At 55.5% G+C, this 21,349-nt stretch overlaps 9 protein-coding genes across 9 annotated transcripts; 6 read left to right on the top strand and 3 right to left on the bottom strand.

Moving 5' to 3' along the window:
* Positions 1–373: 373 nt before the first annotated feature.
* On the top strand, positions 374–2,065 carry N7532_007099 (M24 family metallopeptidase; the record flags this gene model as incomplete). Its single annotated transcript, XM_056619592.1, has 4 exons — positions 374–832; positions 891–1,299; positions 1,356–1,808; positions 1,872–2,065. The coding sequence occupies 4 exons, from the start codon at positions 374–376 to the stop codon at positions 2,063–2,065; spliced, it is 1,515 nt and encodes a 504-aa protein (XP_056475751.1).
* Positions 2,066–3,991: 1,926 nt separating this feature from the next.
* On the top strand, positions 3,992–6,039 carry sidI (putative long-chain-fatty-acid-CoA ligase; the record flags this gene model as incomplete). The annotated part of the gene is made up of 5 exons (XM_056619591.1): positions 3,992–4,406; positions 4,501–4,798; positions 4,860–5,239; positions 5,314–5,643; positions 5,711–6,039. 5 exons carry the CDS (start codon positions 3,992–3,994, stop codon positions 6,037–6,039), a joined length of 1,752 nt encoding a protein of 583 aa, XP_056475750.1.
* A 1,698-nt stretch (positions 6,040–7,737) lies between these two features.
* N7532_007097 (putative pyridine nucleotide-disulfide oxidoreductase AMID-like) lies at positions 7,738–9,232 on the top strand (the record flags this gene model as incomplete). Its single annotated transcript, XM_056619590.1, has 5 exons — positions 7,738–7,942; positions 8,002–8,343; positions 8,405–8,762; positions 8,821–9,128; positions 9,189–9,232. The coding sequence occupies 5 exons, from the start codon at positions 7,738–7,740 to the stop codon at positions 9,230–9,232; spliced, it is 1,257 nt and encodes a 418-aa protein (XP_056475749.1).
* Positions 9,233–10,547: 1,315 nt separating this feature from the next.
* Positions 10,548–11,297, top strand: N7532_007096 (glutathione S-transferase family protein; the record flags this gene model as incomplete). The annotated part of the gene is made up of 2 exons (XM_056619589.1): positions 10,548–10,601; positions 10,686–11,297. The coding sequence occupies 2 exons, from the start codon at positions 10,548–10,550 to the stop codon at positions 11,295–11,297; spliced, it is 666 nt and encodes a 221-aa protein (XP_056475748.1).
* Positions 11,298–11,611: 314 nt separating this feature from the next.
* N7532_007095 (GMC family oxidoreductase) lies at positions 11,612–13,999 on the bottom strand (the record flags this gene model as incomplete). Its single annotated transcript, XM_056619588.1, has 3 exons — positions 11,612–12,384; positions 12,445–13,556; positions 13,635–13,999. 3 exons carry the CDS (start codon positions 13,997–13,999, stop codon positions 11,612–11,614), a joined length of 2,250 nt encoding a protein of 749 aa, XP_056475747.1.
* A 576-nt stretch (positions 14,000–14,575) lies between these two features.
* Positions 14,576–16,078, top strand: N7532_007094 (uncharacterized protein; the record flags this gene model as incomplete). Its single annotated transcript, XM_056619587.1, has 2 exons — positions 14,576–14,879; positions 14,967–16,078. The coding sequence occupies 2 exons, from the start codon at positions 14,576–14,578 to the stop codon at positions 16,076–16,078; spliced, it is 1,416 nt and encodes a 471-aa protein (XP_056475746.1).
* Positions 16,079–16,176: 98 nt separating this feature from the next.
* N7532_007093 (rRNA (cytosine-C5-)-methyltransferase RCM1) lies at positions 16,177–17,962 on the bottom strand (the record flags this gene model as incomplete). The annotated part of the gene is made up of 2 exons (XM_056619586.1): positions 16,177–17,694; positions 17,765–17,962. 2 exons carry the CDS (start codon positions 17,960–17,962, stop codon positions 16,177–16,179), a joined length of 1,716 nt encoding a protein of 571 aa, XP_056475745.1.
* A 444-nt stretch (positions 17,963–18,406) lies between these two features.
* N7532_007092 (GNAT family N-acetyltransferase) lies at positions 18,407–19,084 on the top strand (the record flags this gene model as incomplete). The annotated part of the gene is made up of 1 exon (XM_056619585.1): positions 18,407–19,084. The coding sequence occupies one exon, from the start codon at positions 18,407–18,409 to the stop codon at positions 19,082–19,084; it is 678 nt and encodes a 225-aa protein (XP_056475744.1).
* A 518-nt stretch (positions 19,085–19,602) lies between these two features.
* On the bottom strand, positions 19,603–20,627 carry N7532_007091 (FYVE zinc finger domain-containing protein; the record flags this gene model as incomplete). Its single annotated transcript, XM_056619584.1, has 2 exons — positions 19,603–20,007; positions 20,199–20,627. The coding sequence occupies 2 exons, from the start codon at positions 20,625–20,627 to the stop codon at positions 19,603–19,605; spliced, it is 834 nt and encodes a 277-aa protein (XP_056475743.1).
* Between the last annotated feature and the right edge of the window lie 722 nt (positions 20,628–21,349).

Below are 21,349 nucleotides of genomic sequence, written 5' to 3'. Positions count from 1 at the left end.
GGCGCACTGCCATTCCTCTACGCGGTCCATATCTCGCACTTTATACCGACGCGGTTGGTCAGGGCCGCATGGACGGCACCATTTGGGACGCAGCACCGATTTGCCAGACATTACTTGACCTAAGCATTCTGTCTTGCGCCAATCAGCGCGTGCTGAGGGACGTGGTTGGGGGTTATCTGCGGGGGAGAAAGAGGAGAAAGTCGGAGACCGGCCAAATGCCGCGATTTCCCCCTCGGCGCTAAGAAACCTTGCAATCTGCCGGACGCCGCACCAAATGCCACGCGAGGAAGGTCAAAACGAACAGCCGAGCGAGGAATACTAATCCCATCGACTCCTGCAACTACCTGCATTGCAAGTGGCAGCCGTAACCATCATGTTGAAGCTTCCCCAGCCAGCCTGGGCCACGCCCGGTTTCGAGGCCTACGGCAGCACCACCACGCCAACGCCCAAATCCACGAAAGGCCGTTTCACGCTGCGCGGGGTGGTGTGGATGCTAGTGACGGTCGGGCTTTTGGTGACCAGCTATCGCTATGCCCAGCACTCACGGTCGCGTCTGTCTTGCGCGGACACGGGGGCGACCAAAGGACCGTGTCAGGCTCACGGCTCCAATCGCCTGGAAACATTCCAGCAATGCGCAATTAACAACCTGCTGGGAACCGGGTTGCCCTTCTTGGAGAAGGCAGTACCAATTGCCGTTGCCGATTACGAAGAACGACGCGATCACCTGGCCGAGGCGTTGGTGGCTGAAGATGTCGATGCCTTTGTGGTGGAACCAGGCTATACGTTCAAGTACTATGGCAATGTGAGCCAGCCCGAATGGGAAGTGTGGGAGGTACGTTACCCATTCTCTAGAGCTAAGGATGGGGGTGGTCGGCTAAGCGATGCATCAGCCCGAAGAACGCCCCTTTTTGATGGTCGTACGCCCGGTCACAGACAGCGATGGCAAGATCAAGGCCAATACAACTTTCCTCTGTCCCTCTTTTGAAGCAGAAAGGGCACGGCTTCTCGGCATGCCTTTCACCGAAGAGATTAAAATCGTGTCCTGGGAAGAACATTGGGATCCCTATACCACCCTGCAGCAATCCGATGTGTTCTCCTCGCTCCGTCGCACCCCTCGCTTGATGGTGGACGAAGAAATGCGCGACTTCATTCAACGAGGACTGGCGTCCGTGGGCTTTGATGTGGTTGGCTTGAAAGGTCGTGTAGAAGAGGTCCGCCAAATCAAAACCGCCAGCGAAGTTGAGATTCTTCGTGCCGTCAACACGGGAACCGTCGAGGCAGTCCGCCAGATGAGAAAATGTAATATAACCCAGGGTTGAAATTACTCCTGTAGGAAATACTGATAAGCTCGACAGGCCTGTATCCGGGACTGACCGAGAACCAGATTGCCGTGGCTCTGGATGACGCTCTACGCGCCGCCGGCATGGAGCCATTTTTCGACATTGTGCTGTTCGATGAGAACGCATCTAACCCGCACGGGGGAACAAATGGATCCAAGGTGTTGGAAGCAGAGACCTTTGTGCTGATCGACGTCGGTGCTCATCTTTACGGCTACTCCTCGGATATCTGTCGTACTTTCTTCCCTCCGTTTTTGGAGAAGCCGGCTGATACAGACGAACGATCCCCTCGGATGGCAGAAAAGCTCAAGGTCTGGGACATCGTCTTTGAGGCACAAACTCAATCCATTCGCCAGTTCCACGAGAACCAGACTGCGGCAAGTGTGGATATCGCTGCTCGTAACGTGATCGATGAGGCGGGCTATCCGGGAACTTTTACACACCGTGTCGGCCATGGCATCGGAATCAAGGGTACGTCCTTCGGTCTCCACATTCTTCGCTTGATTTATTTTCCCTATTAACCATCCTGGACAGCCCATGAAAGTCCCTATCTTAATAAGGGTAACCACCAAACCCTCCTCAAGTCCGGCATGGCCTTTACCTCGGAGCCCGGTATCTATCTCGTGGACAAATTTGGAGTCCGACATGAAGATGTCCTTCTCGTTCAGGGCGATAGCGAGCCAGAGCTTTTGACGGGAAGCAGGGCTGCAGGCCCGTGGGACCCGTGATGGGATCTGCTGACCATTTATGCTTGATCGGTCGCTCGTCAGAACTGCATCGCCAAAAAAGGATAAAAGAGAACCCTGGGAAGGAAAAGAAGATCAGTGCAATCACATTCCTCTTGTCACTACCACATCCCCTTCTCCGGCATTCTTGGTGTTTTTAAATAGAACACAGGCCAAATATGGGTCTGGTTTCAACGTTGATTGCTATCTCCCCTATGTGCTTGCTATCTTCGGCACTCGATGTCTCTCTGCCCGATTCCCCGTCTGACCATCTAGCCCACGGTGCGGGTTCGGGTATCTACCCCGTAAACTGATAGATACCAGTATTGTTAGGGCTCGTTCAAGGCAAACGACTGAATCAAGATCGGATTCTTTATGCTGAGTAGAAAGTCTACTTCTCCTAAGCCCATGGTGATGAATTGCGAGAAGCTCCGTTATGTCTAGGTGGTGGCTGGGCTGTCACATGACCTGAAGTCGCACCAGCGTAGACAAGCAACTGTGAGGAGATGCCAAGTCGACGATCTCAAGACTATGTTCGTTCTGGGCAGCCCTATGCATCAGACAAATATCTACCGCCCACAATGGCCACATTCATCGCGTCGAAAACTTACACTATGACCTCTTCAGGGGGTGGAAGCTTAGATATTTCTCGAATCACTGGCAGGCACCATATCGAAATACAAACAATCCCCGATCTCCAATCCCCAGTACATGTCCCGTAAAAGCGGGTCCAGGACTGGTCAGCGTTGCGACATTCTGCCAGTGGAGGTCGCACATGATGAGCGCCCTGGCCGCGAAAATTATTCTTTCCTGGTTGATGTGTATAAGACCAAGATCTAGCCCTCCCAGGAAGCTAACCGAGGTATCCGAGGGCTGGCGGTAGCCACCCTGGGGTAGGGTATCATCTGTCCCTGTGTAAACTGTTCGAGATGGAGATGGGGATTGGTGGAGCAGGCCGATACCGGCGGCTGATTGATTAGATCATAGATCATTTTTGTGCGTGTGGCAAGGCCAGCAAGTCCCGACAGGCTGAAAATGGCAACCGCGTGGCTGTCTGCCCGGACTTCCTGGCTGTATGGGAGAATATACCCTGAGCAGTGACAGCCGATCGTTGAGCTGATCCGGCTCAAACTGGCCGTGGTCCACTGCCAGGTCCACCATCAGCACGCCGACATGTTCGATGCAACCGTGAGAAAAAACATGGCCACCTCGGAAACTAACACTGCCGAGCCCTAAGTACCCCGACAGGGCCAACGCCCTGCAGAGTTATCTGATCCCGTGTGGAGCGCCCTGAGGCTTTACTTTCTTCTTATTTGCCTTTTACCTCCCTGTCTTGGGTCCTTTTCCCGCTGGCCGAGTGGAGCCTGTCGCAAGCGAAGTTCCGCGAACGCCGTGACGAAAAGCCCGGAAGAAATGTCCATAGACGGCAATTTTTGAGGCGATCGCTAGGCCTAGCCCAGTAGGGTCGGCGTGTTCCGTCGGGTGCAGTGTTCGGTAGCGTCAGTCAGTAGCGTCAGGCACGTCACGGAGTCGAGCACAGTAGAGAGTAGCAGAGATGTCAAGAGATGTCGTTGAGGATACTCGGACTCCCGCAAACACGGCGAGACAGGCACGTGGCCGGGCTGACTTCACTTCCGCGAAATCTGCAGACAGCTTCAAATCTTCACTTCGCGTCGCAGTGGAACACGCCATGCGTTCGAGATGACGGGCTTTGGGCAGCCTATCACCTGCTGGCAGTGGAGCCCAGCGGATCTGATTGTTGGCTATCTGATTTGATTTGATTTGATCTGATACAAAATTATCTCGCTCTCCACTCTCGTCCACCACCAGGCGATGCTATAAGCCCGTCGGTCGCGCCAATTCCTCTTTTGCATTTCTTCGCCAACTTAAACTTTGGATTTGCGACGTCTTCCTCGCCCAGACTTTCCCATGGCGGTCCCAAGAAGCGTTCAGCGTCTGCAGCAGACCCTCTCGCACGTCCACCCCGCCGCAGCACCGCTGCAGCTGTCGATCGTCGCCGGCCCGACGAATCCGAAGCTGCTAGACATTACGCTCGGCGAGTTGTTGACCATTCAGGCGCTGCAATATGGCGACTATGAGTGTCTGGTGTTTCCCTGGACCGGCGCTCGCTGGACCTATGCCAACCTGAAGGATGAGGCCGACCGGGTCGCCCGCGGAATGCTGGCCATGGGCATTCGAAAGGGCGATCGCGTGGGCATCATGGCCGGCAATTGCGAGCAGTATATCTCCGTGTTCTTTGCGGCCGCGCGCGTTGGCGCCATCCTGGTCGTGCTGAACAACACCTACACCCCGTCCGAGCTGTCCTATGCCCTCAACCACTCCGGTAAGTCCGCGATCGGCCTTGCCGAGCTTCCGAGTTCGCCCTGGGGCGCTACGGATCATGCTAATCTTCGCTTATTTATTTTGCGAATGCATAGAATGTCGTTTGCTCTTCATGACCCCCCAGATCGGCCGCCATAATCTGGAAGAAGTCTTGACCGAACTCGGCCCGCACCCCAAGCAAAACGGCACCTCCAGCTCGCTCGACGAGATCGTCATCCTGCGCGGCACCTACAAAAGCTTCACCACCTACGCTGATGCCATTGAGCGTGGTGATTCGCAGCCCGCCCACGTCCTCCAAGATCGCGAGTCGGAGCTGCGCCCGAAGGATGTCTGCAACCTGCAATTCACCAGCGGCTCCACGGGCAACCCCAAGGCCGCCATGTTGACGCACCAGTAGGTTTCCCAGACCTGAATACACACTGAATGTCGGAGGTCGCTTGGCTAACCCCGGCAGCAACTTGGTGAACAATTCGCGGTTTATTGGCGACCGCATGAACCTCTCTTCCTTTGACGTTCTGTGCTGCCCGCCGCCCCTCTTCCACTGCTTCGGGCTCGTTCTGGGTATGTTGGCCGTCGTCACTCATGGTTCCAAGATTATTTTCCCCAGTGAGACCTTCGATCCCAAGGCCGTGCTGCATGCCATCTCTGACGAGAAGTGCACGGCGCTTCACGGTGTGCCCACCATGTTCGAGGCTATTCTCGCCGTCCCCAAGCCCGCCAACTTCGATACCTCGAACCTTCGCACTGGTATCATTGCGGGCGCCCCGGTTCCGCGCCCGCTCATGAAGCGCCTCCTCGAGGAATTGAATATGACCGAGTACACCAGCAGCTACGGTATTGCGCCACTTGAACATGCCTCGGCATGATTAAATCGTTTCTGATCTGGAATTTGCTAACCCAACCTATAGGTCTCACTGAAGCATCCCCTACCTGCTTCAACGCCTTCACCACTGACAGCATCCACACACGTCTGACCACCGTGGGTAAAGTGCTGCCGCACGCGCGGGCCAAGATTGTGGATGCACAGGGCAACATTGTGCCCATTGGACAGCGGGGTGAACTGTGCATCACAGGATATCAGCTCACCAAGGGCTACTGGAACAACCCGGAGAAGACAGCCGAGACCCTTGTTACCGATGCCGAGGGTGTGACGTGGCTGAAGACTGGTGACGAGGCCTCTTTCAACGAGCACGGTTACTGCACCATCACTGGTCGCTTCAAGGATATTATCATTCGCGGTAAGCTATTTCCTCATATTGTTCATTTTTTGGAGATGCAAGACTAATTTGATACGTCATCGTACAGGAGGCGAGAACATCTATCCGCTCGAGATCGAAGAGCGACTCACAGCTCATCCCAACATCGAGCTGGCTTCCGTCATCGGGATCGCTGATCAAAAATACGGTGAGGTTGTGGGCGCCTTCATCCAGGTGGTCCCCGGCCACAGCCGACCGGCCGACGAGGATCTGCGTAGCTGGACGCGAGAGACTCTGGGCCGACACAAGGCACCACAGCATGTGTTCGTATTCGGCGAGGAGGGCGTACCTAGCACCGTGCCTGTGACGGGAAGTGGAAAGGTGCGCAAGGTGGAGTTGCGCCAGATGGCGACCGCCGCTCTGGCCAGCCGGGCGTAAACATGGTGCATCGTTGATAAATACCCCTGATTTTCCTTTTCTCGATCTATTTTTATTTACACAGCGTAAACCTGTTTTGCCTTTTTTTTTTTTTTACTGTCATTCTGGGCGGATAGACCAAAAGAATTTTCTTTGAGTACCCCGCAGGGCCAAGTCTTGGGATGATTTGTGGCGTTTTTTGCGGGCTTTGACTTCTTTAAAAACTTTGTTCCTTGCCTCATTTCTTTTTTGTATTTTAGTCTATTATCTCCTTCCTTTGTGAGAGGTCTCGGGACTCGGCGCTAGGCCAGTAAAAGCTGATCACCACGCCGAAGGACTCGCACCGACGCGTTCCATCTGATTAGATTTGGATCTTGTCTGATCGAGGGGAGTCCGCTGATTGGACAGGCCGGTTGGGTGGGTAATACCGGTAATACCGCATCCATACGGAACCCAACACACTCAATCGGGGTGAATGGCCCTCTCATCATGGACAGTCGACATTCTTGGGCAGTAAGTATACACTATAGCCGGGGAAATACTTGTCGCAGAGCTCGAGGAACATGACAGCTTTTTTCAAAGCCCCTAATGGATCCTCTTAATTCACCACTTTAATGGCACCTGTTCTCCCAGCAAGGCATTCGGACCTTCTCCGGCACGCCCTACAATGTAATCACGCCCTATGCAATTTCCCCAGGCGGGTCCTCAGATATACCATTCCTCAAGTAGGCAATGATGCCATTCAATTATAGGTTCGGCGGGCGGAAGGATGACCACACAGGTCCTTGCATCCGCACGGCATGGAAAGGTTTTCCTGTGCAATGGATCAGGATCAGTACACAAATTTCACCGACTACTCGTAATCATTTTGTGCAATGCGACTGAGTGGCCAAAGCCTTAGTACTTTCTATGCGGGCTGGACACCTAAGAGCAATCCTTTTGCTAGAAAATATTATAAGAGATCATCACCATCGGTTGTCTTTTATCCAGGTGGCAGAGTTGACTGCCGTCGTCATAGAATGTCACGTACTTCAACCGACACCAACCCCGCCGGTGCCAGGGATCTGGTCCAGAGCAGTGGGGTATGAGGGATCGAATAGGTCATCGCGAGGAAGAGGCGATTGACACTCGATTTGAATTCTGCAACACTTTTGGCCTAGACTGGCTACTAACAAAACCCGGCAAGTCAGACCACGAGGAGGCAAGCCAGTAGAGCGATTCCAGACATGAAGGCGCTGGATTGGGGTAAACTCATGGAGCAATAGCTATACCATACAGTGTACAGATTGCTCTACGTTATGCAGGGTCTCGACTGAGATCGACGAGGATCAACTGGGTGAAGGGCGGTGGAGCTGGCTGTCAGAGGTATGCCTGTACCTCCGTACGGAATATAACGGTAACTGGTCTGTAAGACGCTCTGCCATGGAAAAGTCCCCACCATGTGGCACTTGCCAAGCGAAGAGGTGATTGGTAGGGTTTGGCTCGTCTTTCGAATCGGATCTGATAACTCCGTGAGACGCCAGACACAGGGCTCCGCCTCCATTTGATCCCCGATGTCGCATCTGATAAGATTCGAGACGGTGCGCTGTTGATCTCAGCCTATATTATCCTCGGATTATGGCCAAGGTGCTTTTCCCCCTCCGTTTCCCTCTTCTGCCCCTTTTCTCCTTCTCTCCGAGGATTTCCCGCTTCTGCACACCTGCCGTGAGATCCTACACGATGCCTTCCAACGACGGTGTACCCGGCGCCCGGCCATTTCGGGTCCTCATCATCGGCGGCTCCTACGGGGGTCTCTCCACTGCATTGACCCTGGTCGATCTGTCACGAGGTCGAATTCCTCGCTTTAGCTATGATCGGACTATCGCACCTCCTGCGCATCGCATTCCGGTTCAGATTACGGTGGTAGACGAGAGGGATGGCTTCTGTATGACCTGAATATTCGTCGGTTGCTGTGCAACTTCGCTAACTAGCATTTTTTTTCAGTCCATCTGATCGGATCACCCAAGGCTCTGGCCTGCGAAAAGTTTGCGGGGGAGACATGGACCCGGTTTCAAGAAATTCCGGCACTCAAGTCCCCCCATATAAACTTCGTTCAGGGCAGCGTCAGCTCAGTCGATTTTACGACAAAGACAGCGCAGATCGATGAGACCTCAACAAAAGCCACACGCAGCGAGACCTATGACTATCTCGTTGTGAGCTCCGGACTGCGCCGGACGTTCCCCACCGTCCCTCAATCCCTGCAACGAAGCGACTTTCTCGCGGAAGCCAGCGACAATGTCCAAGACATTCAAAAGGCTAGTGAGGGTGTAGTAGTAGTTGGTGGTGGTAAGAATGACCCAGGTCGAATGTCGTGGTGTTTCTAATGCTCATATTTCTCGCCGACTAGGTGCTGTTGGGGTGGAAATGGCCGCCGAGCTGAAAATCCTCTATCCGCAGCAGAAGATCACATTGATTCACTCTCGAAGTCGACTTCTCTCGTCGGAACCTTTGCCTGATGACTTCGCGGAACAAGTCGACTCGATTTTGCGCGAGGTCGGCGTTGAGACTATCCTGGGTCAGCGAGTCGTCGAAACGACCGCAGCTGACGGAGCGGATGGCCAGCGAGTGTGGTGTCTGACTCTTAGTGATGGACGACAGCTTACGACTGGGCATGTCCTGAATGCCATCTCGCGTTGCATCCCCACATCAACCTACTTGCCCTCTAAGGCCTTGGACAAAGAAGGATATGTCAAGATTCGTCCTTCGTAAGTATTCCTCGTCCTGGAATGATTTTTCACGCCATGGCTAATCTTGTCAAAACAGGCTTCAATTCTCAGGCGAGGTGCCCAACGCAGAGCACCACTGGTGCGTGGGAGACCTGGCGGCCTGGCCGGGTATCAAGCGCTGTGGTGGTGCAATGCACATGGGCCATTACGCGGGCCACAATCTTTACGAGCACATGACAACCGCAACTGTTGGCAGCAAGCCGGACTTCAAGGAGCTGAGTCCATTCCCCAATGTTATCGGGCTGGCCTTGGGGAAGAAAGCCGTCTGTTGGACCCCCGACGAAGGGACCAAGCATGGCGAGGAGCTCATGGACAGTCTGTTCGGGAAGGACATGGGCAACAGCAGTAAGCAACAACCCCACTTTCCCTCCAGTTGTTCGACAAACCAGCTGATCCAGACGGTAGTTTGTCGGAATTACATGCAATTCAGCGAGCCTTGCCCGTCATGATGGCTTTTGTTTTCGCGGTGCTGATGCCGAACTGTTGGGGATTCATATATCCCATTAGCTTGGATGCTCTTAAAATGTCAAGATCAGGTGTTTCGGCCTGGGATTCAAAGCTCGCAAATGCGAGAACTCGATTTTTAAACGTACAATCAGGTGTCTGTTTCCCAAAGATTGCATCCATGAGATTCCATTCGTAAACGCCGCCGTCATATGGTCTTTGCTAGGATGGTGGACTTCGAGCGTCGACCTCGGTCACAGCTTGCCGCTGGCGTATATCACGATCCTGCCAGCACGACACGCACTCTAGGGTGTTCCGACCGTGGCGATCGCGTGCACCTGGTAGAAATTGATGGCACGAGAGACATATTACGAAGAAACAGTCTTGGATGGTTACTTGGGCGCCCGGTCCATACCGGGCTTTGCCCTCGCGAGGCTGCAGTCCACACTCCACGCAGAAGCGTTTGTCACTGTCTCGCCCGGATCGACCACGCCGCCGTCGCAGCATGCGATCGGAGAATTGACATGCCGGGCGTAGGCGTTGACAATAGCGACAGGCGAACACATCGCGGTGGCGGGCCCAGTCGGTCGCCTCGACCCACAGCAGCTGGTCGTGGGTGGGACGAGGGAGGAGCTCGTAGAAGTAGCCACACGTCAGCCGCAGCTGGAGCCGATCGCAGATGGGTAGGCACTCGGCGATGGCGACATGAAGCTCCGGTGGGAGGCTAAGGAAGTGCCGCATGAAGAGGGTGGGGAGTTCGCGGGAGGAGACATTCAAAGTTCAGGTCGCTTAGACAGCCGTCGTACAACACTCGAAGGGGTACCGCCGGCCAAGTACCCGCACATACTGTGGCTGCAGGTGTATACTTGCACGATTGTACCTCCTGGACTGCTGAGTCGATACAATTATAGCAATAAAATAGGTACCCACGGCATTCTGGATTACTGTGTTTGCTGTCACTGGCTCCCCGATTGCGCTCAATCTCTGGCTCCGTCTGACGTGATGGCTGTCAGGCACACCACCACTGGTAGCTCTTTCAAGTTGTATACTTCTTATACTCTCATCCCATACTTCCGCACTTTCAAGGCATCAACATCCCTGCAATCCGACGCCAAACCCGCCGATGCAGAAATGAATGTCTCACGGAACTGCGTCTCTCCGGCTTAGAAATCGGTTTCCACCCGCTTCCACCGCCCCTCCGCCATTAATAATGGTTACTAATGGAGTGTGTTGGTCGCACGCTGTCATCAAACCCGCCCATAAAAAACCTCGCCGGAAAAGGCTCATTGTTCCCCAAATCACACCTCATTCTCCTCCACAATGGCACCATTCGGCACCCTGTACTCCTACACCCCCAGCCCCCGGGTCATTAAGGTACGCCGCGCGTTCCCCACATCCACCACCCCCCCCTACCCCCTCGCGGCGGGAGCTGCAACCGATGCTGATATCGAAGTATAGACCCAGGCGGCGGCCAACCTGAACGGCCTTGAGCTGGCCATTCCCGAGTTCGCCATGGGTCAGACCAACCGGACCGAGGACTTCCTGGCCAAGTTCCCTCTGGGTAAGGTGCCCGCCTTCGAGGCCACCGACGGCACCACCCTGTTCGAGTCCGATGCCATCACCCAGTACGTCGCGGAGAGTGGCCCTGCTGCCACCCAGCTGATGGGCGCCACTCCGGCGGCGCGCGCCTCCATCCGCCAGTGGATCTGCTTTGCGCAGGGCGAGATCCTCGACCCTGTGACCCAGCTGGCCCTGTGGCGCCTCAAGTATGCCCCGTACAACGAGGCCACCGAGGTCAAGTCCCTGGAGCGCCTGGAGCGCACCCTGGCCTGTATGGAAACCCACCTCAAGGGCCGTACCTGGTTCGTCGACGGAGACAAGGTCAGCATGGCCGATATCACCGTCGCCTCCTCCCTGGTCTGGGGTTTCTCTCTGGTCATCGATGCGGAGATGCGCGCCAAGTACCCCACGGTCATCGCCTGGTATGAGCGCACCATTGAGCAGGAGGGTATCAAGCAGGCCTTTGGAGAGAAGAACTTCATCGAGAAGCGTCAGTCCTACCAGGGCTAGAGATTCTATGCAAAATCTAGATCACATGCTTATTAGAGATAGTGCAGCAGCATAATGACACATGATAGCGAGCTCCACGTCTTCTTTGATTGCAAATAATGAATCAAAATTACCTTGGGGTACTATGAACGTTTAAAATGGTGCCGGAATCGAACCGTCGCTATCGCAAAAACAGGGGATGGATATCGTAAACATAAAAAAGGCCGGGGAAATCTGTCGGTGAAATACAAGCGCTGCCCCGTCCCCGTGGAGCAGCCCCGTGGAGCAAAGGATAAACCATGCAAGCAAATCGGTCATATACATACAGCCGGCTTTTACAGACGCGCCATGCCGTTGCGCTCGCTGCGGGGCTTGCCCAGCGCCCGAGCCACGTTCCGACTGGCCCAGTCGGCGATGGCCATGTTGGTGACCATGGGGTTAACGCCACTGGCACTGGGGAATACCGAGGCATCAACCACGTACAATCCATCGGTGCCCCAGACCTGGCAGTCGGGGTCGACAACACTGGTCTTGGGAGACTTGCCCATGCGACAAGTACCCATCTGGTGAGCACTGGCAAACAGTGCGCGCTCCGGGTTCAAGGGCGACTTCCGGCGCAATTCGGCGATCCATTTCTGCAGGGCTGCATCGTTGGTGCCTTCGGGGGCATCGGGGTTCCAGGCGTCGGGTCGAATGAATGGAGGGAGGTCGCGATAGGTGGTGTGGAACTCCTTGGCTCCGGAGATGTAGGCAATCTTGGCCGAGGCGATCAGTCCTTCCACGATATGCTTGCGGTCAAACGGCGAGACGCTATAGTCGACACGGGTACGGCCATCGGTCGGGTCAGGATAGACACGGCCGCCGTCGCGGTCCTTGGTCAGCGTGATGAAGCTGGTGCTATGGCTCATGCCCGCCGCCCACAGCTTATAGTCGAGACCATCACGCCAGGGAAAAACCGAGATGAATACGGACGGCATCATGGATACCGCCTCGACCTTTACGCCATGGCCATGACCGTCAAGGTCTTCAAACTCGTTGACTACAGTGGTCAAGGCGGAGCCTTCCCACGGGCGAGTTTCGTCATCAAACACAGCACCACCCAACATGACTACAATTGACTAAGTTAGTAACGTTCGCCGGGGAGATATGGCTCTGTAAATTGACATACCAGGATGCAGGTAGAGATTCTTGCCAATCTGAGAGTTCTTGAGGCCGCTGCGCAGCAGCAGAAGAGGGCTGTTAAGTGTACCAGACGAGATGACAACTTTCTTGGCTTTAATGTTCACTTTACGCCGGATCGCACCCTCCCCATTGAGACCCAAGTAGGCGTCCCGCGAGGTCCAGGTTCCCTGCACGCCGCTGGCTTTTCGCTTGCCGCCCTCTTTGGTAAATATCACCTTGTCGGCATTATAGCCCTCGATGAAGACCGCTCCGGCCTTGGCCGCGTCCGTCAAGAACGACTCGGTGGGGCCCTTCTTGCCGGTGGAGTGACATCCCAGTGTGCAATAGCCGCAGTAGTGTTCCTGGTTGCCTGTGTTTTGTGGCACCGTGTTGGCGGCAAATCCCAGCTTGCGGGCCCCCTCCAGAATCACATTGTTACCGTAGTTGTGGCGAACATGCTCCGTGTTGACACCCATGCGATCACACACGCGATCCAGGCTCTTTTGAAACTCCAGTGATGTGAAGAAGGGAAGGCCCGCGTCCGCCCATTCCTGACGCACATACGCCTGGGTTTGCAATGAGGCCGACCAGTTCACCGTACCACCACCGCCCCACGTCGAGCCCGCCAAAATGGCCATCGAGCCATCGTCGCTCATGGTGGAGCCGGCATTCTCGAACATGCTCACATAACCCTCGTTGGCGGGCATGGGGAAGTGCTGGCTAGAGTAGGAATAGGATTTCTCTACCACAAGGACTTTGAGCCCCGCCTCCGCCAGATTCTTCGCGGTCACAGCACCACCACAGCCGCTTCCCACGATGACGACATCCGTCTCGATCGTCTCCGGCTTGTCGCCCGGGGGGAACTGCACGAACTCATAGGGAAATCCGTTGGTGGGCTTGCCATGGACGGGGACGCGCGGGAAGCCAAGCACCCGACTCACAGTCGGGCTGGTCATGACCCACGACTTCTTGACGGTGGCAGACACTCCCCGATAGACGGCTCGCAGAGGAGGCAATCGAGAAGTATCCCATCCTCGAAAGACCTTCTCCCGGAAGGCCACCGGCTGCAGGTGGATGGGGGTTGTGGATCCTGTCAGGATCAATGAACCAGCCCGGGTGCTATTAACATATCAGTTCCGTTGCTCCTGTTTTCTTCTTGGCCTGAATGATATCAGGCGAAGAGAAGTGAAAACTTACTTGAGGGCATTCAAGATCAATCCAAGGCCATTTTTGCCCTCCTCGTGCACGTGATTGCCAATAATGCGCTGGACGGTTGCACGGAAGGTCGGGTTAGAAGAGACATCCTCCTCCAGGTACTCTTTGGCCAGTTCGGCACCATCAGCGCTTGTAATCAAGCCTGACAGCTTGGTGACAGCGGTATCCCACTCGCCGGTTGAGATGACCTTGTCCGCGGAGGATCTGACGGTGGCAGCAGTGCGGATCGAGGGAATGACGGTATCGGCCAAAGCGAAGAGCGTGGTCCACTGCTGCTCGGACCAGAACTTGTGATCGGGTGCCGGGGGCAGTGTGACTGGCCTCGGAGCATATGTTGACTCGGCCATGATGAAACAGAACGATGACCAGTGGTTCCCCGGCGGGAAAGAGGAGCAGGGTCTCAGGATCTCAGATCTGAGGATATTCCGGGGAGACGGGTGGGGGTGGGAGATGCGGAAGGATATAGCAGAAGCGTCCCAACAAGCTCACACGGCCGCCAGCGCGCCCACGAACATTCCGCTTGCAAATTCCCACATCTCAGGGCCCTCGTGCGGAGCGGATCGTGCACTCGCAAAAAGGTGGTTTGTTGAATAGAGCCTCGGCTGCGTGTCGATCCAGCGGACCAGCGCGGGCCAAGCGCGCCAATGACCAGAACGCCACGAGAACCGAGTTTCGACGCCATGTGAAGCTGTGGGCTGCGGCTAGACTCGTCTGGGAAGTAACTGTCCTGATGATAATTCGATCTTCTCTCAGGTCGCCCTCGACTGGGCTCTAGGTGGACGTGTTGCAGTGCCTCGATCCAGCGCAGAAGCGTCACGAAGGGTCCAAAAACGGGGTCGCGCTCAGACGGCGACGACCTTCGCGACGACTCCACGCCCCCGTGATTACCCCCCGAATCTCCGATCCGACCTCGTCCTTTCATCATGGACGCGTCCACCCCGGACTCAGGCTGCTCGCTGCCTCCCGAGAAGGTCTTCTCCATCCAGATTGGCTCCAGTCTGTTCCGCCTGTCTGGCGCCTCCATCGCCTCCGACGGTCTGTCTCCCCCTCTCCCGGAACAGCAGCAGCAGAGAGCTGTCGCGCTGACGTCTTCGCGCATTCTAGCTCCCTCCTACTTCTCCCACTTTTTCGAAGAACAATTGCGCATCAATGATGCCGCCAACTGCCGTACCCTCTATATCGACCGCGACCCGGCCACCTTCCAAGAGATCGCCCGACATCTGCAAGGTCCGTAACGACAGGGACAGCAGATCTAACAACTGGCCTCCCGCTATTCCCCTCAAAAAAGAGCGCAAAACTGATAGAGACGTCTAGGATATCATGTCCGCCCTCGCGATGGACACCAATACGTGAAGCTCTTCGCCGATGCCCAGTTCTATACCTGTTGGTCTCCTCTTGCTCCCTCCCCCGAAGACGTCATGCGCGTGCTCACGGCTAACACGCGGATCCTGCCAGTGCCCCGGTTGATGTCCCAGTTGTTCGAGTCCGAAATCTTCATCCAAATTGGCGACCGTCACTTCCAGATTCCACGCGATATATTCTCCGGCGCGGGCAACTCTCCTAACTTCTTCACCCTGGGGTATGGCGCCTTCTTCGCCTCGCCCACCGAGGTCTTCCCAGGTCTCGATCGCGCCGGTCTCCTACGGCCACCGGCGATCACACCCCCAAGTATCCCCAACAAGTCCGCTGATGTGTTTGCCGATCTCCTTCATATCTTGTACGGGTATCCGCTACACATCCGAAACGAAGACCATCGCGCGGAGCTGCTACGCGATTGTCGCTGGTTTAATCTGCGCGGTGTTGAGCAACAACTGATTCCTCACAAGATCTCCAAAAATCCGTTCAATGGACGCTCTGAGATAACTATTCAGTTAGAGAACCTGAAGCCGTCCGGACTCCAATTCTTCCCCGATGCGGGTACGTCGGGGACGCACGGTTCGATCGGTTATGCTCGTCCTTTTGCAGACGAATTAGCAGCGGACTTGCTTCTCCAAACTGGGGACGAGACCACCATCATCAATCGCAAGATGCTTCATGTGGACTTTCTGCGTGACACCAAAGCTCGTATGAACAGCCTTCTGCAGACGATCAGCAAGAAAATGAACCTGCAAGAACCGTATCTGGGTGGGACGCCGATCAAGATCAAATTTACCGGTGACTTGGATCTCACCATCGACGGACAGAATGATCCTATGCTCGCGCGTCTCTTTGAGGGAATTACTAACGATAAAAGCAATGATGACCCGCCGGCAAAGCGCCCACGCACTACGGGAGCCGGCGACGGCCCATGGCTTGTTCGTCTGGGCATTTGGCGAATGCGGGTGCAGCCAAATGACAAAGGCGGATATGAATCTGTTTTGGTACCCGTGAAATTAGACGTCTATGCGAGTCCACGGGCTCTCAATCGAAGTCGGGAATTCCTCTAAGACTTGAGACCCCACCTCCCCTACGCCACAATTGAGTAAACAATTTGTATCACTAATGAGAGTATCGGGACCATGACTCGTGTTGATCATTATTTGGTTTAATCAGAGAAGCCATCCCATTCATCATCATCATCATCATCATCATTATCATCGTCCTCCTCTGCATCGTCTTTCTCTGTCGTTTCATCATGGACCGTGTTCGATCTTTTCACCTTTGGGCTTGTCTTGTCCTCAGACTGGGCGTCGCGCACAAAGCCCGCAACGAAGAAACCTCCCAGTCCCTCTGCATCGCCGGTCCAGCAGCGCAGGCAGGCTTCGAGGGCGTCACCGGGCAGATCGACTTCGGCTGGGGTCACGTCTGATTCACCATTTTCCCGATCCCGTCGCACACCACGATGCTTCCACTTGCGCAATCCTTCCGGTTGCTCGTCACGCCGCAATAGACGCCAACCTCGTCGTTGTGCGACCTCTGATGCCAGGATTCGGGCCACGACTGCCTCGTTCTCGATGAGGTGAATAGAGCAGGTGCTGTACGTGACATGGGTTGCCGCTGGGAAGCTCAAGGCATGCTCTACAATGCGTGCCTGAAGGTTGGACAACTTCGTGAGCCGGTCATCATCCAAAGCTCCGCTGGGGATATCGTTCTCGTCCGACGGGGATGCAGTCGGGGCTTCCACCGTTACTTTCGACTGTTCGCCTGCATCATCCTGATCGTCGGCTTGACGCTTGCGTTTCTTGCCCTGCGGCTTGACCTTGGGCACATTGGCCTGGGGCAATGTAAGCTGGGGAAAGTCGTCCCGGCCAATGATCCCACTGCCTGAGCAACTCGGATCTAGCAAAAGGCCAGAAACCTCCTGGAACCGCTCATCCAAGGGGTCCAACGCCAGAAAATCCTGGCCCTGGAGGACCGTGACGGTAGGATCCGCCCCGGCCAAAGTCACCATCTTCTGTAGTGTCTTAGAACGCAACTTAGATGCATCCATACAGAATATCCGTTTCCGTGTCTTTTGCTTCTGCTTCGCAACCAGCGATGCCATATGTGTAGTTTTATTACCCGGGGCGGCGCATCCGTCCACGAGGTCTCCTTGCCAGGGATCAGCAGGGCCACGATCGCCTAGCAGTAAATACGCAGGGAAGCATGACGCTTTGTCCTGCAAGATGATCTCTCCGCTTTTGTACGCGGGGGACGAGGTAAAATCAGCACCGTAAGGAACAGCCACGAGATCTGGAATGTGCGGGTCGAGGTACAGCAGCTTCTGCTTGTTTTTTCCCTCGTCGTCGGGAGCCAATGCCATCAACGAGTCGACTCGCTGGTAGTCTGCAAAAGTCGTACGCAGCTGGTCCTCCAGAGTACTGCGGATATTATTCACGCGCACCCAACGTGGGTAGACGAACTGGGAGCTGCCATCAGCCTCCCGCTTCTGGCGCAGAATCGCCGACTTGAGCTGTTCCACCGAGCCACAGCCACGACGTACGCGCGCCTTGGTAAATTCTGCCTTTAACCGTACTTTATGGCGCTCGACAGCCTGGCGAAGCCAATGGGTGGCCGGTGCCGCGATACCCTTTTTCGCGAGGAGATGGTCATGGACCAGAAGGAGAGCAAGGAGGGGGGTGAGCTAGACAGTCTTGTCAGTTGGAAGTCAGCAGGACTTGCAGGGTCCAGTGCGGATTTTCTGGAAGGTTTACCTTGCGCTCCAGGTTCAGAATATCGGCCTTTTCAATGACCTCGGCAAGGACGGTGTCCCATTTGGAGGCCTCAGTGATGAGGGCATAGATCTGGGCCGGGGCCGCGCGAAGATTGCGGGCACTGTAGATGCGCGACTTGAAAGAGCCGCCAGAAGCCGGCGCGGTCAAGACTGCGACCGCATCAAAGTAGAGGGACATTGGGGCGTTTGTGCTGCTGGTCCAACTTTTTTGCGGCGCTTTGATATCAAATGCGATGTTTGTCTTGTTTGCACTCGGCGGCTCCCGAGGTTTGCTTTTGGCTATCGGGCGAAAACAATGTACTTTGACCCATTGATCTTGGCAAACCAGTGAGTAATAAAAAATCGAATTTGTACGGTCAAGATATTCTGCGGATGCTGTATCTAAACTGACATGATTGGTCAGTAGTCACAATATATGCGACGCAGCATTTGACAGGGTGCATCCACAGGGGAATTGCTATGACAGTGGGTGCATATATCATATCAGATATATACTCGACCCCTCCCCCACACTTTCCACAACACCGCGCATCAACTTCATACATCAACTTCATACATCCACTACACGGTTTCTCTGTGCCATTGGCCTGCCTGATCGATTGCACTGCCTCTAAATCCCAATATGGCTCAACCGACCCTCGTTACGACAATGCAACCGCCGCCAGGCCCACACGCTCAGCTGGTTCTTCCCGAGTCGACCCCCAACACGAACCCACCCGTTTTCCACGGCGCCATGCAAGTGCGCATGCGCGTCTTCGTCGACGAACAAAAATGCTCTGCCGACGCGGAGATTGACGCCGACGACTACCGCAGCTGGCATTGGGTCCTCACCGACAGTGCAACCCACCACCCTATTGCTGTGATCCGCCTGGTGCCTCCGCCACAGCCACCCCACGAACTACTCACGCACCCAGAGGCGTCACAGCAGAATCTCCCGGACTATGACTGGGCGCATGAGCCGTGCATCAAATTGACCCGCGTGGCCGTGGTGCCCGAGTACCGCGGACTCGGACTCGGCCGACAACTGGTAGAAACAGCGCTGGCGTGGGCGGGCGCGCACGCGGGCGAGATCGATGCCGCGGCGCAGGAGATGACGGTGCGGACGGGGTGGGATCGTCCGGTGGCGGCGTGGAGGGGTTTGGTGCTGGTGCACGCGCAGGTCGATGTGGAGCAGATGTACCGACGATTGGGCTTTGCGACGGACCTGTCACTGGGGAGGTGGGACGAGGAAGGGATTGAGCACGTGGGGATGTTCAAGCGGATTCCCCTGACTTCGGAGGCAGACCATGACCACAGGTAGTATCTTCCCCTCTACATACCTATGTTAAATACAAGAGTGTAGCATTCAAAATATAGACTTTACGTGGCACGAGGATCAGAAAACGGAGGAATCGATGGACTGGGTCGAGCGATAAAGCCGGCCATCTCACTAGGATCAGGCACCAGTAACTAAAATAAAACGAGGTCGCCGCTCGTGGGAAACGACGGGGTATCCTGATCAAGAACAAAAACAAGCCGAGCCGGAAAGCCTCCAAACAGAGGCAAGGAAAGAAATCGCAATCAACCCTGAACCAAAATCATAACGCAAATCATATCGAAGACGATGCCCGAGCCGAACTCCATACCATGTCGCATATCAAAAACACAGAAAGAAAGAATCAGGATCAAAAAATACACAGGCCATCAGATACAATCCAATGCCGCGTCTGCCAGAAAGTCATTAACCGTAGATAGAAAGGAAGAATTGAAGTGAAATGCAGATTGCTGCCAGACCTGCTGACCGCAGCGAAATCCGAAACGGAGCGGTAGACATGCCCTTTAGAAGGTGCTCCAGTTCCAGTCACGAGGCACGCTGGCCGCGATCTCGACCGTCTGGCCGAGGTTGGCCTTGAGGGAAGCGGCGCCATCTTCATTGTTCGCAGACAGGTCCTCGGTGTGCTCGGTCTCGCCCTCACCGTTCTTCGCATCCATCGAGTTTTGAATCCTGTTCAGGCGGTTGGTGCGGGTCTCCTCCCAGCGCTGGTAGGCGCTCCAGCAGAGATCGCAGGCACGCGAGGAGACGCCCTCCGGGTGGAAGCGGGCATCCTGGTCGAGGGGGACCATGTGGGGAGTGTGGGAAGAGCAGAAGACATGGCCGCAGTGGCGGCAGTGGTGACGGCGCAAGAAGATGCCGAAGGAGGAACGGCAGGTGGGAGAATCGCAATTGGGAGAGGCGGAATCAGCCTGTAGAAGAGAAGGTTAGCATCTATTGCATCATCTCGAGAGTGCATGGGGTTGTGGTGGTGATGGACGGAGCACGCCATCGTATGACGAGCGCGCACACGACATTCTGGTCGGGCGATGCGCCATCCAGCCACCGCATATTAAAACAGGGAGGGAACCCCGGGAAATTGGAAAATCGAAGGTGCTCTTACTTTCCAGTGGTCCCGCGTGGGATGACCAGTGACTTGGCCCAGGGACTCGGTCTTCATCCACTCGTGCTCAGCGGACTTGCTGATGCCGCTGGATTTGCTCTCCATAGTGAAGCGACGACTAATGGGCTCGGTGGTGTCCTCGTTCAGGCTGTCGAGCGACCCATGCACACTGCGGGGCGGAGTGATGGGCGAGGTCTTCTGCGGGCGCTCGGTCGGGCGCAGAGCGGCCGGGACGTACAGGGGGCCTTTAGGGGGACGCAGTTGGCGCGACTGCAGCGGCAGTTGGTGGAGAGCAGCGGTGGTAAGCCGCGGAGAGGTGGGCGAGTTGTTGGAGGGAGTGGTAGTGGTGGAGTTGGTGGGCGAGGGCTGGCCGTAGACGGAGATTTGGTTGGCACCAGGGTTGGTGGCAGTGACAACGTGAGTGGCCATCGCGAGAATAATGGTGTTCGAGCGGGAGTGGAGAGAAGAGCCGCGAGAGCGACAGAGAGGAGAAGGTGAGAGATGAGAGGAGGGACTGGACTCAAATATGAGGCCGGGGAGGGTCGAGGGGTTGGGGGAAAGGGAAGGTGAAGGCGGAAGTTGGAGAGCAGCAGTTAAGAAGCTGGGGCACGCGAGCAATAAAGAAGGAGGAGAGCCATGAAGTGATGCTGTCGAGGGGCAAAGCGAAAGAGGCAAACGGATGCGCGGTGAATGGCCGAGAAGAGGTGGAGACGGTAACGTTGCGGACCCGGCGAGGCGGAAATAGTTGGAGATGCCGATCGTGAGTATTCCAGTCGGGCGCAAGAGTGTAGGCAGATGGGAGGAAATGGAGAGTAGCAAGAGGGCGGAGGGAATAAAGTACCCTCGGGTCGAGAACAGTGAATTGTGAATACGGGGTGAGGGGGGAGAGATGAGGAACGGTGGTTATATGTGATATGTTGGGCAGGGGGGGAAGGGATGCCGTGTACTTTGGACACACCGATTGTTTGGGGGTGCTGACCGCCATCTGCGCCCTCGGCTCGAGAATGAGGGTTGATCTGGTCGACCAGGGTCAATCTACTCGACACATGCTACGAATACCCTACTGTAGTACGTCGTAGGGTAGGATGCTTGGAGTCGAAGTATACAACGGGCGTGAATAGTCCCTGAAGTCGAGGTACCACCGGCTGGTC

The sequence above is a fragment of the Penicillium argentinense genome (genome assembly GCF_028826775.1).
Source record: "Penicillium argentinense strain IBT 30761 chromosome Unknown utg000005l_segment0_segment0, whole genome shotgun sequence".
In the NCBI taxonomy this organism is placed as follows: domain Eukaryota; kingdom Fungi; phylum Ascomycota; class Eurotiomycetes; order Eurotiales; family Aspergillaceae; genus Penicillium; species Penicillium argentinense.
The sequence above is the reverse complement of the archived record's forward strand: the minus strand, read 5'-3'. Positions and strand labels throughout refer to the sequence as shown.